Source organism: Durio zibethinus, chromosome 18 (assembly GCF_047325235.1).
Source record: "Durio zibethinus cultivar Kanyao isolate XHJ-2024 chromosome 18, ASM4732523v1, whole genome shotgun sequence".
Classification (NCBI taxonomy): domain Eukaryota; kingdom Viridiplantae; phylum Streptophyta; class Magnoliopsida; order Malvales; family Malvaceae; genus Durio; species Durio zibethinus.
Genome location: NC_143179.1, coordinates 842,106 through 867,841, shown reverse-complemented (window position 1 = coordinate 867,841; position 25,736 = coordinate 842,106). Strand labels below are relative to the sequence as shown.

General features: G+C 31.2%; 4 protein-coding genes across 10 annotated transcripts; 2 read left to right on the top strand and 2 right to left on the bottom strand.

Moving 5' to 3' along the window:
- Positions 1-8,901: 8,901 nt before the first annotated feature.
- On the bottom strand, positions 8,902-10,941 carry LOC111300163 (rust resistance kinase Lr10-like). Its single transcript, XM_089746913.1, has 3 exons — positions 10,670-10,941; positions 10,534-10,563; positions 8,902-10,165 (listed from the first exon to the last, which is right to left on the bottom strand). Exons 1-3 carry the CDS (start codon positions 10,770-10,772, stop codon positions 8,916-8,918), a joined length of 1,383 nt encoding a protein of 460 aa, XP_089603039.1. The 5' UTR covers positions 10,773-10,941; the 3' UTR covers positions 8,902-8,915.
- Positions 10,942-10,978: 37 nt separating this feature from the next.
- LOC149513591 (LEAF RUST 10 DISEASE-RESISTANCE LOCUS RECEPTOR-LIKE PROTEIN KINASE-like 1.2) lies at positions 10,979-11,793 on the bottom strand. The gene has a single exon (XM_089747790.1). It carries the CDS (start codon positions 11,693-11,695, stop codon positions 10,979-10,981), a length of 717 nt encoding a protein of 238 aa, XP_089603916.1. The 5' UTR covers positions 11,696-11,793.
- A 1,987-nt stretch (positions 11,794-13,780) lies between these two features.
- LOC111300216 (persulfide dioxygenase ETHE1 homolog, mitochondrial-like) lies at positions 13,781-18,402 on the top strand. Its single transcript, XM_022895856.2, has 10 exons — positions 13,781-14,019; positions 14,279-14,447; positions 14,565-14,693; positions 14,909-15,016; positions 16,306-16,440; positions 17,393-17,434; positions 17,550-17,609; positions 17,686-17,739; positions 17,912-17,936; positions 18,042-18,402. Exons 1-10 carry the CDS (start codon positions 13,985-13,987, stop codon positions 18,131-18,133), a joined length of 849 nt encoding a protein of 282 aa, XP_022751591.2. The 5' UTR covers positions 13,781-13,984; the 3' UTR covers positions 18,134-18,402.
- Positions 18,403-19,859: 1,457 nt separating this feature from the next.
- Positions 19,860-24,469, top strand: LOC111298879 (large ribosomal subunit protein eL20z-like). Of its 7 annotated transcripts, none has more exons than XR_016329558.1 (5): positions 19,860-20,396; positions 21,363-21,438; positions 22,313-22,427; positions 23,703-23,860; positions 24,138-24,469. XR_016329558.1 is itself a non-coding variant. In XM_022893605.2 (4 exons), the coding sequence occupies exons 1-4, from the start codon at positions 20,168-20,170 to the stop codon at positions 24,195-24,197; spliced, it is 480 nt and encodes a 159-aa protein (XP_022749340.2). In that variant the 5' UTR covers positions 19,887-20,167; the 3' UTR covers positions 24,198-24,469. The 7 variants fall into 7 exon arrangements, 2 of the variants coding, with proteins under 2 accessions (XP_022749340.2, XP_022749342.2); XR_002691198.2 differs by lacking the exon at positions 24,138-24,469 and adding an exon at positions 23,954-24,007 and having other exon boundaries at positions 19,911-20,396; positions 23,703-23,854; XR_016329560.1 differs by lacking the exon at positions 24,138-24,469 and adding an exon at positions 23,936-24,007 and having other exon boundaries at positions 19,911-20,396; positions 23,703-23,854.
- Positions 24,470-25,736: the final 1,267 nt, after the last annotated feature.

Below are 25,736 nucleotides of genomic sequence, written 5' to 3'. Positions count from 1 at the left end.
TTATTTTCTCACATGTTTAAATTAATTATTTTTTGAAAAATATATTTTAATTTTAAAATATTTTTTTAATTAAGGTATTTTTAATATATTTAATAAAAGATAATTAATTTAAATTTATGTTGTCAATTTCCTTATTTACATTAAAATAATATCATATTATACTTATTCTTACATCTCATTACGTTTAAAATTTTTATAATTATCATTTAGGATGTTATGACACTTGAAATTCATTTTATGTTAATTAATATGAATTTTTATTATAAACAAGACCAACACCTTTACCAAAAATTTTTGAAACACAAGCTGCTTCATTAAAAGTTATTCCATAAAATATACTTCACCGAATGCTACTTCAATAAAAGAAGAATGAAAATAACCCCGGAATAAAGTTAATTTCATTATTGAGATATTCCGAAAAGCTTGGCATGATGGATCGGATATGGAAATAGTTAAGAGATTTTCTCTTAGCCTTTCTCTGAAAATATAAGTGCTTTTCCCTTAGAATAGATAGTGAACTTTTATATTTATTATGTCTATTACTAGGAAGCTAATTAAAATCTCATTAAACAATACATTAATACCTTTTGTAGCTATCAATTCTCTCATTATTCACCATTATTCCTATTCAATACTTAAAATATATAACTCATACTCTTGAAATCAATAAATAAGAGTTTCTACAGTTCATTGGGAGACTTTTGGACTTTGGCAAATTTCTCACAACTTTTTCTCAAACTCTCTTTGCAATCTTTTCTTTCTAAATCCTTCTCTCGACTTTATTTTCTTCCTAACTCAACCTTATTTCACCACTACCACCACTTACCATTGCACTCAATACTTCAAGGTCTATTCCAATCTTACTCTTTGCCATCTCCTGACACATCTTGTTCTACTTATTTGCATTGCTTCCTCACCTTAACAAAAAACACCTTTATATTTTAGTGACTCCATTGGGAAGGAGCAATTGTATTGGTTAGAACTTCACCAAAGACATGATATGAGCAACTCTGCTAGATATGAAAAATTCTAATGCCCCAAAAATACTCAATGGTGAAGTAGTAATATGGTTAGAACGTTTATTCTTTCATATTATAAGTTTAATTAGTTACAAATATTTTAATCTTCACTTTTTACTATATTTCAACTAACTAAGCATTTGTTTACTATGATTATTTAGTGCATACATGTTTAAGAATTTTAATTAATTAATAAAAAGCTTAATGTGAGAAAAATAAAAAGTTAACAAATGATTATTCTAATGCATGCTCCTTTATCAAATATTGCAAAAGTGATGAAAATATTTACCTTTCTATAACTTTAAGAAAAAAATCATTACTCTAAACTATATTGAGAGCTGTCTTTAATTGTATATGAGATTAATCTTCAAAATCAAATTGAGATACAAAGTTGACATAATCGTTGTGTTGAATCCACTTTTGTTGGCCGTAATTTAATATTTCCTACTTTGAATCAAATTAATCTCTTTGATATTAAGTTGAGAAAAAATTATCTGCTTAATACATAGTGGAGTTTGATCTCTTTCTTTTTGAGTTGAGAATTCATTTACCTAGCATGAAATTGAGAATCACTAATTGGCTGCAACTTTATCACTCATTTTTTGGCTATTACTCTATTGTTGATATTTGCTATCACATGAACCTCTTTGGTACCAAATTGAGAATTATTTTCAAATTGAAAATTATTTTTTAGCTGTAGCTATATCGCTCATTCTTTGGCTGTAATTTTATTGTTTATACTTGTTATTAATTGAGCTCTTTTGATACCAAGTTGAGAATTATCTCTCCCTTATAAATTAAAAATATGATTATTAGCCACAACTTTTTCGCATATTTCTTGGCCTTAATCTCTTAAGTATTATGATGTAAATCATTTTGATAATTTTTTACTGCAACTTCATCACTTTTATTTGGATTGAACATCCCCTTTGCATTGGGTTGAGAAGTTATCTCCTTAATATGAAGTAGAGAGTTCTCCTTAGCTGCACAAACAATATATGAGTGTTACTATTATACACATTACCTATTTCATAAATGGAGGTATTACAATTACAATGCAATGTTAATATTATTAAGACCTCTCAAATACTAAAGTTGAAAAAACTCACGAGTACTACATTATACACATGTTATTATATCACATATTTTTATATGCTAAGAAGTTCACCTTATTATGAAGACAATTTGCATATGAAACATTTAAAACTTTTTGGAATATAGTGGAGCAAAAATGTATAGTGCATACATATGTTGATACAAATTTGAAAGAATAGTCAATTGGAGGCGTACTGGCTGGTCATGGTGTTGCTACTCTTTTAACTTATGCTTGAGAACAAAAGAATAAACACAAAAATAGTCTTTCTTTGCAATGACATTCTACAGGCTAAAACATTTGCAAAAATTTCAAGTTTACAAGAAATTAGGAAAACAAATATATATATATATATATATATATATATATATATTGAAAATATGCTTCAAAAATTTTGTTTTAACATTATAATATGTGCAGTGTGAATTTGCTAAACTTTGATAGTGATAATGCTACAGATCTTTTCTAATACGTAAAATGCAATTGCAGATTATAAATATATAAGACAAAATCACTTGGATCTGTTAGATGAAGAACCAATTGACTTCAGATATGAGGACCCCTTTGAATCCTATTAAATTTCCACCTTTTAACTTTAGATTTTGATACAAAAATAGAGAGAGGCCTGATTGACTTGCTAATTCTTTCTGCAGCTTGCTATTCTGGGAGGATCTTTGTTGGGAACATTCTTATCGGAGAAGGTAAATTTTGAACTTTCAACCTTGTATTGCAATATAATACTAAACCAGGCAAAGAGGATCAGAGGCCTTATTTCTACTGCATATATGGAATTACAAATCTCTAACTTGATTCTTATGACGTACAAATAATTTTATTCTTAAGCATAAAAGTTGAATCTTCCTTACAATGAAGAATATCGTGGAAAGTTCAATGCTTCCACATGGACTTAGAGAATAATTCTTGTCGAGTTTAAAGCGATTACAAACTTATCAAGACCCCTACCTTGTCTGATTCTTTTCTTCATCAAGCCTATTAATTAGATTATTCCAAATTATTCTTTTGTCTGCGCTGCTAGAACATTAGAACTAAGCACATGAATTTGAAGGAGTTCCAATAATTTTTCTAAATGCATCGTTATCCTAGAGAAACTGCACAATTTTAACTGATTTATGGCTCTAATGTTTTCCAGGTATGCAAAGACTAGACGGTTGACACAAAAGAGTGATATGTACAGTTTTGGGGTTGTCCTCCTAGAGCTGCTGATTGGGAAGAAACCTGTTGACCACACAATGCCCTGTGGACAGCAGAGTCTTGTTACGTGGGTGAGCTTATTACTTTCTCTTCTTTCTGTCAAAATTTTCCCTTTTTTTGTATTGTTGCCACCCATCAGGAATACGGCAAGTAAACCGGTCACAAAAATAATAAAAATCAAAAGTATTCAAGATTATCATTTTTCAAAGATTAAAAATTTTAAACATAAAAGTAAGTATCAATTTTGACAATTCAAATATATCTAGTAAAATCGAAATTTTTTTTTTATTAAATAACCTACATGAAAGTTAAACCTTATCAAATATTTAAAATTTACTTATTATGAAAAAGGAAAAAAATTAATTAAAGCTTACGAAATATAGAAATTACTAAAAATAAAAAGTCGCTAAAAATAGAAAATTAAACAATTAAACAAAAATTAACTAAGGCATGAAAAATAATTTAAGCACATCTAAACAAGAATTTAAACATAAAAGCTTCATAATTTAAATACAGAAAATTAAAATAAAAACAGAAAATAATATTTGCAAGTGAACTAACCAAAATTCCTACATGATCTATGTGACTAATTACCACCTAAACATACATTAAATGTAAATAAAAATAAAAACTGTTTTATATGGTTAATTTAGACCTAAAATGGAACCAAATACCTATAGGAACCCTATGCAAAAACCAAACACAAATGGAAATAAAAATTTATGCAAACCGAAATACTAGAATGCATGAAAACTAAGACCTCTAAACTAAAATATTAAGAAAATGCAACCGTACCTAAAGAATTTGTAAAAACTGTTTTATTAGCTTAAAATAGACATGAAAAAAAAGTAAAAAATATATAGGAAAACTTTGCCTAAAACCGACTTGAAACGCTTAAAAAAATACACAAGTTGGAACATATAACATAACCTAAACTATAGATCTAATGAGCTAAATGTATTAAATCTTAAAATAACTACATGATAACTAGAAATCAATGACACAACATCAAAATGCACTAAAAAATGAACAAAACATGCATAGGAGACCTTGGGCAAAACCAAATGAAACATGCTAAAAAAATTATATTAAAAACCGAACATGGAAATGAATGAAAAATATATGGCATGAATTGAAACATTTGTAATTAAACATTGCATCATACATGTAAGAAACTTTTAAGCATGAAATAAGAACAATAATACAACATGAAAATAGTAAATAAACAGAAAATAAATGTATAGAACCAAAATAAAAAAAATCTAGGCAGAAAACTAAATAGCATAAACTCAAAGAACCAGACACTATAGCACACAAAGATCAAGCTTTTTGAGCCTTATGATGTAACCATCACATTAGCATATGAGGCTATCCTTTCCAAGATTCAAAGAGCTCCAATTTCATACAAGGATTGCTGGAAAATAAATAAGACACAAAACTAAAATCTGGAAACAAAAACTGATAGCATCAAATGTAAACCGAACTTGAAATATAACAAGGAAATACAAGAACGTTTCAATGTTTGCAAGGAATGGAAATTAAACAAACTAAAGAAGAACTTAGAAGGCTATAAAAGTGCTGTAAAATAAACTGGAAATAAGAAGAAAATAGTGTCTCAATGAAGATCTGTTTAGCCAGGAAGTGTGCTACCAACAACCTTGGGAGAGACACCTAAACTAAGAAAAAGGAAAATAAAAACCGAACCAGCCTCCTCCAATCATCCTTCCTAAGCATAAGTCAAGCCCTTACTAAATACATGCAAACAAGATGAAATCATTCCCCAAAAGTCACGAAAAATCAGCAAAGGCTGCCTGCTAGTCACGTTGATGTAAGAAGGTGCAAGAAGAAAAATCATGCTCCAAGCAATGGCAGCTTCGGCCCTCCCTTTTGTCTCCTCAAAATGTCCTATTTTTCAGCCCTATCCTAGGTCCTTTCTCAGCTCATAAATGGTTTCTTGAGCCATGCAAACCAGCAGCCATGCTTGACTTTTAATTTTTATTGTGTTCCCACTTGTTGACTTGCACTTTGTTCCTTTTGCTCTCTCTCCTTCTTTGCCGATTCTTCTTGGTATAAAATGAACATCTAAATGTCATCTAATGTGGCTTAATTTTAGCTTCAATTCAGCTCATTTAACAGGTTCAAGTCTTGCAAGAATCATCCCCAAAAAAAGCCCACAAGTGACGCCACTTGATGCTTTGTTTAGCTTGAATTTCCAGCCAGCTTTTGCACCAAGTTTGCTTCCAAATTTAACTCATCAAATCAGTCACTTAAACTTGAAATTAACATTTCAAATGCAGCTCCAACTTAGCTCAAAACCAGCCTTGAACTCAAGGCAAATATCATTGCAAATAGCCTTGAAAATTAGTCTTCAATTCCATCCAATGTTGACGCCACTTGATGCTTTGTTTTCTTTAAGTCTTAGGTTAGCGTCTTGCATCCCATTTGGCCTCCACATTTAGCTCTTTAATTCAGCCACTTCACCTTGAATTTACCCCTTCAAGTGTATTTTCAATTTAATTCCCCCAATTTTTCTTTTTACATACATATGGGACAATTAACACATTTAGGTAGAAAATGGATTAATTCAAGCAAAAATCAAGCATAGTGTTATAATTTAACATAAAACCCTATGATAATTCTATAAAAAATAAAATTCTCATATATCTAGCATGATGGTGCATATCTGTTTCTTTTATATAGTGCTTGATCTTTCTGAAGTGGATTATAGTCATAGGCTTTAGGATTTTTCTGAAGTGGCTTTTTTGGAATTTATATCTGTGCTATCGTGCTTTTAAGCTTGAGATTTTTATCGTTGCAACACATGATGAGCCCTTTAGAAAGTTTGAAATAAAGAGACTAATTATGGGATAAATTTTGTTGGCATGTGTACCAATGTGATTGGCTTGCTGGTCGATTTTAAGTTAAATGGTGGTCATGGCTCTTTGTGGTTTCTATTGTTGATATGTAGTTCAAAAGGCAAAAACTGATATGGCTGTCGTTGGTTAATATCTACAGGTGAACTTTAAAAAACCCCCATGAATTGTCACCATATTATTGGCAACTTGTCAATTGTTATCTTTTTTTCTTCATCTTCAGATATGCAGACATTTGCAGCTTATCTTTCCTTATTTTTTTATATATCTAGGCTGTTCTGTATGGCTTACTTCTGATGTTAGTTATGTGATGCCATTGTTATCACTTAAATTTTTGTGTAGGATGGTGTTATTCTCGGGGCAAACACGAGCAATTGAAGGACCTATAGTTTGTGATAAGAATTGTGAGAAAATTCATTAAATGGCACCAAACATTTACTGTTTGGAGCTGGAACTGTCTCTGATACAGAGGTAGTTACTGGTACTTTCTTTAATTGGTGTTTGCTATGGTTCTGCAAACATCAGTACTTGCTTCAAATTGCATGCTCGAACACCTAGGTTGTAAAACTGTAGCTAACCATTGTTACGGTCTTATATATAGCTAACCATTGTTACGGCCTTATATATATCGCCAGACATGGTCAGCTTACAGCTCCAGTTACACCGATATCATATTGATAGAGTCAAGGGTTGTTACTGCATTGTCCCTTCTCAAGAGACACCTTGTCAAGTAAAGTTTTTCTGTTTTTAATATTCTTTGACAATATACCTCTACGTAGTCTATAGAGAAAATGTGATTCTAACTGCTTAGCAATTTGCCCAGCTACCAAGGCTATGTTTTAGCTGCTTTGGTACTTGGTGGTGTTGATATCACTGGACCTCATTTGCATACTTTTGAGTTTTTTTTTTAACTCTTTGGGGCTTCAAAACAACAGTAGCTTCTTCTCTATTAGTTTGATTTCTTATCACTACAATGGCTAAATTCTATAGATATAACCCCATGGATCAACTGACACACTGCCATTTGTTGCAATGGGTTCTGGTTCAGATAAGGAAGCACTGCAGGCAGGTGAACCTTACTGGAAGCTGGAATCTTGCTTAATACCTAACAATGACTTCATTATGTGGAGTTTCTTTTTTGGCCTTAAGAATTTCAACCTACAAAGAGATTCCTTACTGGTGATAGAGGGAAATGATATGAGGAATGGATTCCTGTTGATTTTGACTGTGTATTGCTTGGTTGCTTGTTAAACTGTCTTAAGTTTTTTTGATAGAAAACTATAGAGTGCTTAAAAAGAATTAATATGTCCGAGAGATAGTTGTATATGGTTTGGAATTTGCACGTGTGGATGTTTATTGGTTTTTATGCAATAATTTTTTGGACAAATATTATTTATTTATGTTTTGTTTGAAGTAAAAATTACAAATATAAAAACTATATACCTCCCTTAACAAATTAAATAAAAATACATATATGAGTACCTTTTGTAAAAATATTAAATCATTTTACTAAATGATGTAAAGTGTCATAGCGAAAGTTACAATTCTCAATAAAAATAATTTTAAATGAGAATCCGTATAAACTTTTAATAAAAATAAAAACTTGAAGTGAAGGTTAATAAAAACTTTCATTAAATGTAAAAAACATAGTGAGAGTCAAAATTGACTTTCACTATAAATTTTATATTTAGTGATAATTAAAATTAACTTTCACTAATTAATCTTCACTAAATAATAGATATAGTGAAAGTTTTATTTTATCTCTCATCATACATAATTAACAAAAAAAACTTACAGTGAAAGCTTGTGAGAGTCATATTACTCTCGTCAAAAAAATGAATGAGGATTATATGAACTTTTAGTGAAAGTTATAACTTTAGTTAAGAGATTTTATTCTTGTGGTGAGTGAATGTGAGATAAGGTGCATTAAAAAAAATTATCATTAAAGATATTAGATTCAAGCTTTTTATAATAAAAATTTTAAATTATTTGTTATTAAAAATAGTAGTAATATATCAAACAAATAATTAAAATTTTTTAATTATTAATTAATTAATTATATAATTATTAAAAGTTATTTACATTAATAAAGTTATTTGAAATTTTTTAAATAAAAAAATTAAAATAAAAGGATAAAAAAAAAACAAAAATTATGTCCCAAGAACATTTTTGTCCATACACTTTAATCTTAAGAAAAAAAAAGGAGAAAGTAATGTTAAAAACGAAAAAAAAAAGTTGCGGCAAGGAGGGAGAATCCCACTGGAGTCTTTCCCTACGATTGAATTTCTCAAATTAGTGACAGCAAAAGCACTTATTCTATGTTATTCAACTGCCTCTAAACGTACGAAATAGAATAAAAGGTGTTCAATTCGCATCGCATTAATAATACGTTCAGATTCAAACGGGGCCTAAGAAAATGAAACTAAAAATGGTTGAAAATTCTTACATTTGTTTTAAAACGGAAGTTTGCTGAGCAGATCTCTCGTCCCCATTGGTTGAACCACGACAATTCAAACCCCATCAATAGCCATTCGTAGATTTGTAAAGTAGAAAGGCCAGTGGTATTCTCGAGCATGGTTGAAAGCTTTGCTACGACCGTGCAAAGATTGATTGAAATCGGATTTTTGTCATGTCAATTTTCCCAAAATGTTGAAATGACATACTTGATTAATCTCGAATAGTAATTGATGATGAATGTGAGTAGTGTAGAATCAAATTTTATTTTAAATGATAAAAAGTACATATATGGTAAAGACCAAACCTATATGAAACAGAGCTCAAAATACATAGCAATGTTTGGAAATTATGATACAAAAGTTTCACAGCATACGCTATTTCTAGGCTAATTTCAGTCGAAGAAACAAGTGATGTAGTTGGATCCTCATCATTGGGATTGTCATCAGCATGATCCTCAGCTGATATTTCAAAAGGAAGTTGAAAAGGTTTTGGAGGCATTTGAAGGAGCTCAACATCAGTTTCAAGCATCTGCAAGGCTTTGTTCATTGAAGGACGATCGTTGGGCTTCACTTGTATACACCAAAAAGCTATTATTACCATCTTCCTCACGATTCTCTTTTCATCAGCTGTAACATTTTCCAATTCAATGTCCTCTCCTCGATCAAATCGATCGTAAATCCATGACGGAAAGTATATTTGACTGGATTGTTCAACAAATGCATTCAAATTCTTTCGTCTTCCCACCATTTCCATCAATAACATTCCAAAACTATAAACATCAGCCTTATGTGATACACCTCCAAGGTTTTTGTAAACTAATTCAGGAGCGATGTATCCTATTGTACCTCGTGCTGCAGTAAGAGATACAATACTTTTCTCTACAGAATACAATTTCGCCAAACCAAAGTCTGAAACTTTTGGGGTAAAATTTTCATCTAAAAGAATATTGTGTGGCTTGATATCAAAATGTAGAATTTGCATGTCGCATCCTTGATGTAGGTATTCAATCCCCCCAGCAACTCCAAGTGCAATGTCAAACATTTTTTCCCAACTTAAATTGACTTTGTCATTTTCTCCTGCAAATATGATCCTATCTAAAGATCCATTTGGCATAAAATCATATACAAGAGCTTGTTTCGATCCTTCCACACAAAATCCAATAAGTTTTGCCACGTTCACATGATGAATCCTCCCAATTGTATCCACTTCATTAATGAAATCTTGCCCGTTAGATTTTGACTTGTCTAATAATTTTATTGCGACACTATGACCACTACGAAGCTTTCCTTTAAACACCGAACCAAAGCCACCTGCACCTAATTTATCTCTAAAACCTTTCGTCATTCTTTTTACTTCATAGTAAGAATATCTAATAGGCATCAAATTATTTTGACTTTGAAGGAACTCTTCAATTGTATCATCTACAGATAAATGTCTTCTTCGCAATTTGTGAGTAACAAGAGCAATCAAGATAGACATCCCCAGTAACATTCTTGATAAAAGTATTCCTCCTAAAGAAGAAAATATCAATTAAAATCCCTTAGTATATGTATTTTGAAAGAGGGCAATATATTGCCTCAAAAAGATCATATGCAACTTATGCACTATGTTCACTACCAGCTTAAACCTTAAAATATTGAATCGCATTAACAGATCATTGAGTTTTACAACGAAAACAAATATAAGCTACCAACAGCGGCGTGGATCGTTGATGGTGTTGGATTCTTGTTCCAGTAATCAGGATTAAAATTCTTGCATCCTCACATACAAAAACAATATAAAGCTGGCATGATCTACTTATAAATTTTTAGATATGTTTTAAATTCAAAGTTCATAATGCTCAATTTTCCAAATATATATTTGCAGAGCTGAAACTTACCTATTGTCCAAAGACAAATAGGATACTTTCCTGCAGAAAAAGAAAAAAGGAAATAATATTACTGTTTCAACACAAGGAATTAGGAAAGAGGCAAATCAAATAGGAAGAATAGTAATGAAGACTTGGAAAAGCATACTCGGAAATGCATGCGAATAAAAACTATATCCAAGGGTGATAGGGGCGTGATGGAAAAGGTAGTACGCAAAGCTGTTAACAACGTCCAGGAAGACATCCCGCATCACTTCCAACCTGGAGTTTTTTCAAGGCATCCAAGGAAGTAGAAATTATATTAGTAAAATTCCAACAAAAAATGCAAAAAAGAGAAAATCATAGATGTTGAGAGGATAAACAAATAAATCAACAATTTCACGACTCAACCAAAAAACTATATAAATGCAAACTCAATCTAAGTAAAATAGGAGTATGGAGAAATGGTTGAATATTCTTACACCCGATGAAAAATGGTCCAAAACTTCCAGTTGCCGCTGGCGCAACTTTCAATCCATGACAATTCAAACCCCAATAATAGGTTTTCGTAGATACCCAAAGTAGACATACCGGTGATATTCAGAACCATGATTGGAACAGTGGCTATGACTGTGCAAGAAGGATTGAAATCGCGAGGCGCTGTTTGTTCATTTAAAAAGTAAAAGTAAGAAGCAGAAGATGGATCCGAAGAGCTGTTCGGGCAACGAGAGGCATCAACATAGATGCTAGATTTCGATGGTGTTGTGCAATTTACAAGAAACATAACGCTAGGAAAATATAATTGATCTCTAAAATACGATGCCCGACATGAATATTCTAATCGGGTTGAATAATATACTGAACTAAGAGGAAGAGAGCAAGTATTCCTTCCCAGACTCGCATCGACAAGTCGGATTGTATAATTGTCATAAACGATGTCTTGAACATAGAATTTCCTCTTTTCCAATGCTAAAATCCTGAGGTTTAAATTTTCATCACAATCAAGTTCAAAAATGGGGTCACCACCACACTTGGGAGGTTGGGTTTTTAATCGAAAAGGGTAGGTGATGTTAACGTTTCCGCACATAGAAGAGCCGCAATCCTTGTTTCTGGTTATAGCGATGCAAGTTTCCGGGAGTAGAAATAAAGAAATGGTGGCTATGAGGCCAAACAATGGAAGTTGGGGTTTTGGCATGCTAAAAATGTGGGTGGGCAAATTAATGGGGAGGACGAGAAGGATAATAACAAGGTTTTATTCGCATAGAACATAAACACTGTAACACAAATTTCTTTTTTGGCTCTTAACTGTCATTTTTCAAAGTCATGTGGCTAATAAGTCTTTTTCTTTTTAAAAAAAAAAACTCTTTTAAGTCAAGGATTTTTGGAAGCATTGAAACGATTTAACATACGGCAGCCATTTTCGTGGAAAGTAATGTGAAACGTGATGGCTAAGTCAGGGTCGCGGATATGAATTATGGCACTATGCATTTGTTTTGAAACTATTGATAGAGTACGTCGACCCGTCAAACAAGGCACGGCCCACCCCATTAAGAAGTTTCGAGGCTCAGCTTAATACGACTTATTGATCCTTGCCGTGTTGAGAGGAAAATTCCCTTCAAGCTGCGTTTGTCTTCTCATCAAAATATACACTCCTTCTCAATCGATTTAATCTCAATAATTTTTTTTATAAAAAATTCGTAGTGTGATGATAAAAAAAATTAATTATAGATATTAAAATTTAATTTTTAAATTTACTAAAATATCATTTTTTTTAAATAATAATGAATTGAATTAAATTTTAAATTTATTTTTTAAAATTTTTTTATTACATAGAAATTTGAATATAATGCATTTATTTTTCTTTATTTACTCATTCTTTTTCAATAATTTCTCAAAAACTTTTTTTAAAATCCCAAACTTTTCATATCATTTTTCTCTTAAATTAATTAGTCCCAAATAACTTATTTTTAATCCATTTTATGTAATTAAATTTTGTAGATAAATATTGTGACAAGGATTGAAATAGGAGTATGATATTTAAAAAAAATAATCAAAATATGGTTTTCATCTCTTATATATGATCATTTCTATTTGTGAATTTAAAAATGTGTTGTAACTTGTAATTAAATTGTTTAATATTTGTGCATTCACTTCTATTTTTGCCATCCACTAAATAATATACTGAACTAAGAGGAAGAGAGCAAGTATTCCTTCCCAGACTCGCATCGACAAGTCGGATTGTATAATTGTCATAAAAGATGTCTTGAACATAGAATTTCCTCTTTTCCAATGCTAAAATCGTGAGGTTTAATTTTTCATCACAATCAAGTTCAAAAATGGGGTCACCACCACACTTGGGAGGTTGGGTTTTTAATCGAAAAGGGTAGTTGATGTTAACGTTTCCGCACATAGAAGAGCCGCAATCCTTGTTTCTGGTTATAGCGATGCAAGTTTCCGGGAGTAGAAATAAAGAAATGGTGGCTATGAGGCCAAACAATGGAAGTTGGGGCTTTGGAAGGCAGCCGTTGGCATTCCATACTCGAAATTTAAATCTGATAATTTTATTCCTCAATTATCAACGATTTTTTTTTTCTCAGCCCTCTAGACAACAAGGGAAGTTTGTGCAGAACGTAGGCAGTGAATCGAATCAGCAAAATAAATTGCTAATAAATAATATTATAATATATTATTAAAATAATATAAAAATAATAAATAGTTTTATTTTAAGTATTTTTTATATTAACATAATATTTTAATATTAAATATTATTATTAAAATATAATTATTTTTTAATATTAATAATTTTAATAACAAATAATTTCAATATATTTTACTATTATTTGAAAAAAATTCAAAAAAAATAAATAATGTAAAATAGTTTTCATTAATTCTTTTAAATAACAATAAATCTCTTCTAATTTAAAAAATATAAATATTTTTCAAAAATTATTTTTTAAAAATTATTCTTTGCGAAATAAATGAAATCTTAAACAAAATGCAAATATTCGAGTGCCTTAGTTTAAGAAATCGATTTTCCACTTTTCTTAATAGAACAATCGACTAATCTTCAAGGCTCGTTGATTGTACACGACTTTTTTTTTTTAAATGTTAACTCCTCAAAAGCAGTTGCTAGGGTAGTCAGCTCCTTGCTTCGTTCTAATGGTTTTTTTATACTTCCAAAACATTATTCTTGAATATTCTTGCATATTAAATTATTAAAAAAAAATTTTTTTCTTTAATATGTTTTTTAAAAAACCATGTCTTTAATTATATATACAACAATAACCGTCCTTAAAAATTGGCACGCGGAGTATTTGCCTTGTCGAGGCCTTTCCCAGAATAAGAGGAATGAATCCTTGGAGTCAACCCGGATGTCTAAAGCTGTTGAATAATTCTGCCGCTTCTCAATTTTGTCTTAAAGTTTCCGTGATTGGATTATTGGAAAAAGGAATTACAAAAATAGTTACTAGATTTTCTTCATGTTATGATTGGAAGCTTTTCTTTTGCTTGTTTTATATGGTATGTTCTTTCCACCCCTCAAATTACGATTTTTATTACCAAAATTGAAGTTGATTTGTTGTAGAACTTCCAAAACACCGTGCTTTCGAATACGGACCTTACCAAAGATAACATTAAAAAAAAACTCAAATATAGAATCTTAATTAAAGTTCAACAACCCCGCAAAGCAGAGTCGACAATGCAGAAATTGAGATTCATATATAATACCTTGTCTGTTTTCTCCTTTTCTTATTAATAATCATTCTTCTTGTTCTTTTAGTTTCTCTCCAAAGCAAACCATCAGTTTTGCTCTACGATCAACGATGGTGTCCTTTCCGACTTCGTCTTCATCATCTCCAAAGCTCTTGTTTCGTCAGCTGTTTGAGAAAGAATCCTCTACTTACACTTACCTCCTTGCTGATTTCTCTCACCCTGATAAACCAGCCCTTGTAAGCCTTTTTTTTTTAGTTTATACTTATGTTTTTCTCAAGAAAAAAAAAAAAAAACTGGGTTTTGTTTGTTTTGGGGTTTTTAATAGTATTTGATATGATGAATTGGATGTGCAGTTGATTGACCCTGTAGACAAGACTGTTGATAGAGATTTACGTTTGGTTAAAGAATTGGGGCTGAAGCTTATATATGCCATGAACACTCATGTACATGCTGATCATATCACTGGAACTGGCCTCATAAAGGTTTTCTCCTTTTCACTTTCACTCTTCAATGTTCTTTTTTTGGTCTATCACTAATTCCATTTTTGTTGCTTAGATTGTTTCCTATAATATAGAATCCAATCTTCTTCCCTAAACCTCAAACTGAGACAGTCGAATTGAAATTTTAGGTTCTAACCATATAGGGGATGGATTTTGCTGCTGAGATTGATGTATATAAATGTGATTGTTTCTTGTAGGGCAAGGCACCTGGCGTTAAATCTGTTATTTCAAAAGCAAGTGGTTCCAAGGCTGATGTTTTTGTTGAACCTGGTGATAAAATCTTTTTTGGGAATCTCTTTCTTGAGGTAGGCATGCGTATGCCAAACTGCTTTTGGTGTCATTTTCATTGTGTGGATCTTTTCAACAATAGTATAGAATACAGCTATGATGTTTACGTTGTTTTCGAATTTCTGACATGCTTTATAATTTAATACAATGGGGTTAGAGATGTGACTGAGTAAGGTGTTTACTGTGTAGATACCATTATCAGCATTCTCACGGATTTGTTATTTGACTGGTATTTTGGTTTTGATGGTTGGAAAATTCTAGTGGGTGGTAATGAGCATTTATTTTAATAATGGCCATTTGATATACTGCTGCACTATTTTCTGTTTAAGTTCTTGGTCTTTGCATCTAGCTGTTAGATCAATTTCTTAGCTTAAAAGAGGAGAAATAGTCACATTAGTTTATTCATTCAATTCCTTACACCATTTCATCGACTTCGCAACATTGCAGTTTGCAAGGCATTTGATCTAGTTCTTGCTAAATCAGTTTAAGAATCAGAAGGTTGATGGACCATGATCAGCATTTTAATTTTTTCATTTTACCTTAACCAATTAATTCTGAATTATTGTGAAACTATCATGCCTCTTGAGAACAAAATTCAAGTAACCCTGACTTTCAAAGAATAGCTTCGGCTGTTAGAAATATATGCAGTGTTACTTTCATGATGCTTACTGCATTGAATCAGAAACCTATGATCCAACTAAACATAACAATCCAAATAGCAAGAGAATCATGATTCATTATGAACTTGAGTACACTTTAGTAATCGTAGCTGGTATGTTGCCTTCGTGACTTGAAATACCTATTTCTAACAGTCTTAAATGTAACTTTAATTTTCTCTCTTGACTACTGAGCCATTAGCAAATTGCCAGATTTCCAATGGCTTTTTTTGGGTTTCAAACTTCCAGTCTGGTCCCCTGATAATATTAATACAACAGAAAATCTTCCTCTCTTGCCTTTTTTTTGACAGATTGGCGAAAGTGCCTGCTTGTGATGAAATTTGATTTATGACAGGTCCATGGTTTTAGGATAAATATCTATATGCGACTCGCTCTACATTTTTTGTTCATATTTGATTCTGCAGGATTTTGAAGGAAGAATATTCTTTCCCGGAGTTTCTAATAGCTGAGTGTTTAGAAAACTTGTTTTAAAAAATATGGTTACATGTATGATATCATTGGAATATCCTTGATTTATGAAGAACGAGTGGTCGATGTGGAAAATATCCATCGTCACAACATATGTTGCACCAGACTGATCTAGACTAATACATCATAAACTGTTTTGTGAATGATATGTATAACTGCAGGTTCGTGCTACTCCTGGTCATACATTGGGCTGTGTTACCTATGTCACGGGAGATGGACTTGATCAGCCTCAGCCAAGGATGGCTTTCACTGGAGATGCCCTACTGATAAGAGGCTGTGGGAGGACAGATTTTCAGGTATAATGTCTTGAAAAATGTATTGCAGTTTGATGCAAAAAATGAAATGAATTAATATTAACACTGTTAATATCAAACAATCAAAGTCATTAAGGATACTAGAAGCAATCTAACATATTAACCTAGGGTTCCTTATGCAAACCGACTCCTTAACATAATCAAACATCACCAGCCTTGTTGTTGAACCTGAGTGAACTGTCTGCTGTTCCTTTCACGCCAAATCTGATTGATAAAAGTTTTCCAAGCTATCCTTAGTATGGTGGAAATAAGAGCCCTCCCTTTAAGTCTGGTTGTGGCCCAGTTAAGTTCTTTATTCCAAGTTGCAACTCGTCTGTTCAGCTGGAGAACATCCTGCCATATGCATTTAGAAAACTCAAATTCAATAAGAGATGATTTCTGGTAGGCAATCTGCTAAGGATGGCCGTCCAAGAGATCAATGAATGTTTAGGAGTGTAATATGGAAACCAAATCAATCTGTCTTAGACAACTTTCAACTGCTTTGGTCTCAATTCTTTCCATCCAGGCTACTGAGTAATGGATTCTAGGTTTAAACCAAATTGCTCACCCATCCTGTTGCCTGATGAACTACCTGGCCAAGTCTCTGAGCTGCAAAAACTTCCTCCACTTCCAACTGCTTCCTTGGGTAATCGAGGCCTGCCAAATGGATCTACCCTTAAGCACATAGGCCTGAATCTGGGCAACCCACAATGACCCTGCCTTGATGAAAAATAAAATAATATTCTTTTTGCTTTGATTTTCAGTCTCCGAGTATCACAGTGTGATTGTTTTATATGTGACAGAAATATGGCGACTTCTTTCCATATGGATGAGAATTTCATTCATATTTGGGTTTTTTTCCAAGATGTTGATTCTACTTTAGTTTTTGAGATAATTTCCTTAGTTCTCCAAGGTTCAGCACCAATTGACTAGTAGCAATTAACTCTTTGTGCAGGGTGGAAGTTCGGAGCAACTCTACAAGTCAGTGCATTCACAGGTAAGGATAGGATATTTATTCTGGGCCTTTTCTTTGAGAATTGCTCAATTATTTCTTTTAATATTTATCAAAACTTTAAATTAAAAATATGTACATTTTTGTTTCATGGATCCAGATTTTTACATTGCCCAAGGACACATTGCTGTATCCAGCTCATGATTACAAAGGATTCGCGGTAACATATAACTTGATTCATCTAGTTTCTTAAATATGCAAATGGTTGTTTGCTTATATAAACTCGTTGATTTTAGGTAACTACGGTGGCAGAGGAGATGCTATACAATCCTCGCTTAACAAAGGATGAGGTATGCTTTTCTTTAACAATTTATCTTTCCTTTTCTGTGGGAAATACATGATATAGTCTGTATTATCAAATGGCAATAGAACCCTTCGTTTCCTTTCTTTGGCTATAGAATACTTGTTCCAGTTTATCCTATCAGGCTGTTTAATAATTATTTGTTGAACGCCCTTTTGCAGGAGACATTTAAAAGCATCATGGAAAGTAAGTTGCTCAATATTCCCAGTTTCTAGGAATAAAAAATTTTGCATCTATGAGTAGTTTCTGATAGCGAATTCTAATTTCTCCTCCTTTTCCTTGGTGCAACAGACCTTAACTTACCAAAGCCTAAAATGATTGATGTAGCAGTGCCAGCAAATCGCGTTTGTGGATTGCAAGATTTGGAGTGTAAAGCCAGCTGAGGCTTTACTGTGCTATCCACATATGCAGAGATATGATTCGTAGCATAATTCCGGGTCTTGACATCATTGAATGTGCGAAAAATGGCTAGGGATACTACTTCAATGTAAAATATCAATAAATAAACCATCAAATAAATGAAGGAATAAAAAAAAAAAACTGTACTACTCCATAGGGGGATCCATGCATTGAAGTAAGTTGTCCATAGATACATTCAAAGATTGGAGAATAAAAGAATTTGAAGAAAAATTTTATTCTAGACATTACAAAATTTTTCCTTGGATATCTTTTTTATCAATAAAATTGATAAATTCATGGATATTTTTATATATAAATATATATTATAAGTAGATACAAAAAATTCTGGATACTCTATTGTAAGCTTGTAACAGTATCAACTCTGACTCTGCATTCCCCATATTGTTTATGCATACCGTCTTTAAGTTACTGGTTTCCTCAGCTTACTTCCTCAGTAAAGCTGTGTGGAAAGAGAGTGGCAGACTCAACTGAGTTTTTGAATGTTTTCTTTCCTTTTTTATGGAAAATCTGAATTATGAGGGGTTTTTTTTTTTTTAACAAAGAAGTCTTATTATAGGAATAAAGAAAAAGTTGCATGGGTTGATACTTAAATGTTAATATATTAAATGTTATTTGTACAAATAATTATATAAATTAATTGAATCAAATTTTAAATTTTTTAATATGTTAATTTAAATAAATCAATTTGATGTCTAAAGTAGAGATGATTATCCAATCCGAATCTAATAAGTTTCAATCCAATTTCATAAAATCAATTTTTTTTTAAATTATATTTTCAATCGGATTTAATAATAATTAAAAAAAATTAAGATCAAGTTTTTAGTAAACTTGTCCCAACTTGATCTATATATATATTATTTTTTAATTATTTATTTAGTATTATATGTATTTTTTATATTTATATTAAAAATAATAATTTTATAATAAAAATAATATTTTATTAATTTTTGATTGAAATAAATTAAATATAATTTTATATAATATCAAATTTAAATATTTAAAAAAAATTAAATCAAATCAAATTCGAATATTAAAAATATAAAATTGAATCGAATTCGAAGTGAGCAAAAATTCGATCTCATTACCTTCTTAGTCTAAAGCACTAACAATCTTAACTTCTTCCTACCTTAGTTGCAAAAATTCTGCTACAATCTCCGAAGACGTGATACCTCGGTATCTTCTCGTCTTGTCCTCCAATTTTTCTTCCAGATTTCCCAGTTTTCATGTTTAAAACTTTGTTTTTCATGGACCCAACATATTGTCAAATTCTTCCACGTGAGGTTTTAAGGTGGTTTAAATCATAGCTAGGCCACAATCTGATACCTACATGCATCCATATCCTTTATTATGGACCTACCATGTTTTATAATATTAATTGTTAGATACTCACCAATATGCCTTACATATATATCTTAATTAGTTTATGGGACAAAATAATTGTATTTTCTTTTCCTTCATATTACAATCAATTTGGGGAGAATAAATCTTGTTTTGGTTATAGCGTAATTTCCACGGTTAAATAGTACTACCAATCTTGAAGCAAAAGGCTACATTTTAGATTTCTTTTTTCTGAATCTTCATTTTGATCCAAGTAACAAAGATTAACCTAAGATTTAATTAATTAAATGAGCTTCTATTTAAATGTTTATCCCAATAATAACATAAATGTAAATAAAAAATGAATAAATAAAATTACAAAGTTTCCAAATCTGATCCCACCACCCCAAAAACAAAAACCTTAATACAGGCCAACCCTTTTTTCTTCTTTTTTTTTTTTTTTAATTTTTTCTGTCCTTAGCCTTTGATACAGTGACTAAAGAGGACATAAAAAATTTGATTTTGAGCCAAAGCTGTGTCGCTTTTTTCGGGGGCTATTCCGTGGGTTATGTTCATTCTATCTAAAATGTAAGAGAGGAACCATTTCTTTTCCTAGTTGATCCATCAACATAACCAGATCCCATTTCCTAAACAAAAATCACCCAAAGAGAAAAGACAAGATGAGTGGTGAAGAGAAAAACAGAGCTGTAGTTGTAGATCACCAGCATCACCAATATGGAACTTTCCAAGGAGTAGCCAACTACCCTCCACCACTTCCTCCACAGTACCAGCACCATCACCATCAGCCGGCTATTGGGTTTCCTGAGCCTGTTCCACCTCCTGGCCTACATCAGCCCTCTGCTCCTTCTGCTCCTCAGTATTACCCCCAAGGTTATCAAACCGTTCCAGGTACTCTTAAAAAGAAAAAACTTTGTTCTTTGTGATTAGTCAATTAAAAGGAAGGATTTTGCTGTTGGGTTTTTGTTGGATGGAAGAACTAACATGTTCTTTAAGGTGAAAGATCCAAGTTTTTGATGTTTTAGAGTAAAAGGTGTTTAAATATTGGGAGTTTCATAGCAGACAAAGAAGAGAGCTAAATTTCATAGATCTATAAGCAGCTTTGATCTTTTATTTTCGATGTAATAGAAAGACTTCCTTATTCTTGGGGGATGAATGAAATTTTTAAAAGCAAGAATTTTGGATTTGGATTTTTGATGGATGGAGGAAAAAAAAATTATTTTTAGGGGTTGTGACCTGAATAGGGGTGGGAAAGATCCAAGCAGAGATATTTTACTGTAAAATTTATAATATTTAATTAGAATGGAAGGAGATTTCAGAGAAAGATGGGAGAAAAAAGCATAGATATAGCATATAAGTCATTAACCAAATCCTTCTAAAATACGTAAATAGCTGGGTTTAATCAGGGTATTTTGACTATAAGGTAGAAAATTACCAATAACGATCAATAAACAACCTTGAATTTGAATGAAACACACATAAAACCTTTCCGGAACTGGTGCAAAACTCTGGATTTGACCAAACTGATCTTAGATGCAAGAACATGTTTTATAATCATGCATAACTTGCTTATATCATATGTGAGAGTATGCCCCATGTGATGAAAAACTTAGGCTGCTAACATTTGTGCGAAAAGGTAGAATGTTGTGCTTCATGGATGCGTATCACTAAGTCAGTGTAAGATTGATATATTTTGTAATTAAAGTTGGTGTTTCCTAGCTTTTTATCTTGTATATAAATGTATCAATAACAATTTTACATGAACTGAAATGGTAATTCTTCTGATTACACCTGCATCATGTGGATGAAAAATTTTTATTCTAAGTTGCTTTCGTCCATGATATCTTTGATGTCTAGGTTATGCTGTTGCTGAAGGAAGACCAGTAAGAGAGCATCGCCTACCGTGCTGTGGCATTGGTGTTGGATGGTTCTTGTAAGTCATACATAGTTTTCTTGTTTTAAGTGTTTTTTAAATATAAAGTCAAACAAATAACAACTTAATGAATATGTCATTGGGCTGTAAATTTAACAAACTATTTTCGTTTATCTTCAATTATCATGGGTTAATAAAAAAAACTCCAAAAAGAAAAACAAAATAAAAAGAGTGAAGGTACAGCTTGGACAAATGGGAAGTTAATATACTGTACTATTTGATTGGAAGTATCCTGTCATATTGGAAGGAAAATTATATAAGAAAGCTGTGAGGGGATAACTATGGTTTAGAGCATTTAGTTTTTGGGGTCTAGGAAGAGACTTGTTAATAGGATAAGTATGATCATAGTTAGAATGTTGAGGTGAATGTTTGCATGTACAAGAAAACACAGGATAAGAAATGCAAGGCAGATACGGCATCATTGAACCTTACTTGACAATCACGTCTTAGATGGTTTTTTTCATTTGCAATTGCAAATAATTCGCAGTATGTTAACTATACCATGTTCTTATTCATGCTGAAATGGCTCGAATTTAATACCATTCTATAGCAGCCTAATGCAATAAACATAGGTAAAATGTTTAACTCTTCATGTCGGCTTAAAGCTACCATTTCCATGATACAGTGTGGTTAAGGAAGTGGCTGCTAGATATCCCAAAATGTGGAAATCTTTTAAAGTGGATTCAATTGACTCTTGGATGTGTACCCAAAACCTGATATTGTTACTCAATCCACATGACATATAGTTTTATAAAAATTCACATAATATTTATTATTATCTTGGTTATTCTTTTCCGCAGTCTTAGCTACCACTTAAGTATTTTATGAAATTTAATTTTTTCTTGATTTATAATAAAGGCATATTTCTTTTAAGGTTTATCATTGGTTTCTTCCTTGGGACCATCCCCTGGTACATTGGATTGTTTGTTCTACTCTTTGCAAGGATAGACTACCGAGAGAAACCAGGATATATTGCTTGCACAATTGCTGTGAGTATCTTTTCTTTCATTTTGTTTTCAATTTTATGACTGCTGTGCTGCTTTGAATAGATCATCGACTTTGTCATTATATATGTTTGTATTAGTGATAGGTGAGAAAAAAAACCAAGAAAATAGAAAACTGATTCGAAACTGTAATATTCAATTTGGTTCGGATTGGTTTTTTCTTATTCAGTTCGGATATTAAATGTACATATTAAATTTGGATTGAATTTTGATCAAGATGTGCAAAACAAAAAAAAAATCGAACCGAACTGAGTTATATATTAGTTTTAATATATATTATAAATTTTTATAAAATAAAATAATTATTTTGTATATAAATCTATTTAAATATATTGAAAATCGTATTAAAATAATATATCAAAAAATTTTTTTTAAAAACCAATGAATCGAACCGAACCGATAGAATTCAAGTCAGATTAGATCGGTTTCAAAGAGCAGGTTAGCTTGAATTCAGATCGGATTTTAAGAATTTATAATATTATGCATAATCTGAAAAACTGAACCTAACTGAATCCAACCCAATCTGAACCGCTATCACCTGTAAGTGCTATGCTTTATTTTCTATGTAAATATATTATCTTGTAACGGCTGTTGTATCTTTTAGGCTATGGTTTATCACCTAAAATTCACATCTATCTTACATTCTTATTGATTTTTATCAGGTTCAATTAATTTTTTATTTTCCATCTAAAAGATCAGAGAAATATAAAAGATCTGAAGATTGAGTCTATAAGTCTGAATTAGTGAACAGATGAAAAAAACTAATCTAGAGAGTTTCAATTGGTAATAAGGTTGTTCAAAGGCTTTTTAATTTAAAAGTTTTATTATCTGAAAATGATATAAAACTAAGTGGCAGTACTTGCATAGGTTGTTTACTCGTTGCTGGCTCTTTGCATTCATATCAATGTGCATAACTGGGGTTCTGAATCAGGACAGGGGAGTAGATATGAATTTAGAATCGAAATGCTAGTATTGAACTTTTAGAATACATATTTGAGTGTGTGATCAGAGTGGAAACTTGGGGTAAGGGAAGCTGGTGGAAGGGCACCATGTGCTGTTATAAAAGGCTTTTCCTAATAAAGGAATCTCAAAAATTGCACATGGCAAAGTTCTTCCTGTTATCAATGTCTCTGTCTATAGGTTGCATGTTTAGAAATTGGATTCTGCATACGATGCTTGCGAGGTTTAATAATCTCTAAATGTTTTTTGCATTTCAAAGTCCTGGATCTGATTTCAGATTTCACGCTATGTGCTGTCCAGGTTTGATAATTTTTTTTATCAAGATCACATTTTCTTAGTTGATCTGTGGAGTTACTTCTCAATATGTGAATGTGCTGCTACCCAGGAGCAATCTATAAATGGGTTAAGCCCTGCTCGGCTCCCTATCGACAAAGTCTAGTTGGAAAATCCTTGTATTAGTATTTGTCCTTCCTAAGAACTTTTCCTTTTGTTCATTTCTTTTTTCTTTTTTTAAGTCGTTATCTGATTTACAGAGATGATCTTCCATGCAGCTTTGCTTTTGTAACAATGTTTCTTCCAAGTAAACTGGTTGTGCTTCTTGTTTAGCTCATGTTTTCAAGCCATTTTCTTTAGGTGTTTATTAAACACCTACAGAGGAATGAAAATTTTTGTTGTCTCTCTTCCTCCAGTGAGGTTCTTTCAACAACCATTTTAACAAGACTGCTGCTTTTGCAGGCCATTCTTGCTACAATTGCAATTATTCTTGGTGTAACGATGGGAGTTGATGATTGGTAAGCTCTTCTGAGATGTATAGGCTGGAAAATAAAATATGTCTTTTAATGAAAGTTATCTTTATGAGAACTTGCTAGAAGAGTTTGTGAGAACTATAATCATGAATGATGGAATATTCGTAATGTTTATTTATCATCAATGCTCTGAATTAATTTTACTCCATAAACTTTTATGAAGATTTGTTAAGCAAATACATAATATATATTGTGCTAAGTTGTATGCATGGTCTGCAATATAATCTTATACTTAGAATACGAGTATCGATTTGTGGTTGATCTGCACAACCTTAATCCTAGGAAGCTTTATTTTAGTACTTTGTTTCCCAATAATATCAATACAATTATCAGAAATCTTCAACACTTGATAATATTTTGGGTGATGAAATGAGGAATGTTAATTGGAAAAGTACTAGAAGGGATCTAAACTCCATAGAAAAGAGCTAGTAAATCATTGGTCATCTATATGTATGGTTGAATTACACCTGTTTCTATCATTTCAGTTTTACTTCTGTAGTGGTAAATAATATAGCTAACAATGATGGTTATGAAAATGGGTAAAAGGGAAATGGAGAGAAATAGAACCATTTTTAGGTGCAAAATGGAGATGAAAGAAGGTAGAAAATGCAGATTTTCCTCAATTGGATTGTGCTATCAATGTTCATTTTCCTTTCTAATTCTTATACTCTTACCCAACTTATTTTGAATGAACTCTAATCAAAGACATTATTATTGATAACCGTGAAGTGGTGCGAAATTATTGTGTTCGGTAAGAAAGATGGAAAGGGAGGAGGATGATTTTTTTTTTTTTTTAATATAAAGGATGAAATTCATAATAATTTGTATTATTCTGTAGCTCAGATTAAAATTATTTTTCTTTCTTGTTTTTTAGGTCCCAGTAATTCTCCTTTCCATGTAAAAGAAGTGGAAAGCAAAAGACTTGCACTTGCTTCTAATAATCCTGACTGGAACTTGAAAATTTTATGTAAACTAAAATTTGATCCCATTCGATTTGTTTATAAAAAAATAATAATTTAAATCTGTCTAATTTGAATCTGAATTAATCTGAAAAATTAAATTAAAATAATTTAAATTTAAATTAAATATTATTTTATTTTTAAAAAATTAATTAATGAAAATAATCAATATAATACAAAGTATTAATTTATTTTAATTTTATAACTTTAAATTATCTTTTAAAATCTTTTGAATTTACTATTTCAAATTGTATCTATTATTATAATGTAATTGAAATGAATTTTTATGTTTATTAGTATATATTATAAATAATGTTCTTTATACTTTTTATTTTGGTAAAATAATTAAATAGATCGATACTAAATTAATTATTTTAAAACAAAAATAATTAAAAATAATTCAATAAAACTAATTATAACATTTATTTTTAAATATTTTACTACAAACTTCATACAATAAAATCATTACTTTTAAAAATAGCTAAAAAAATATTTTAGTTATCAATTGATCAAATATAAAGTTAGAAACAATCAAAATAAACTGATAAAAGCAATAAGATATAAATAAA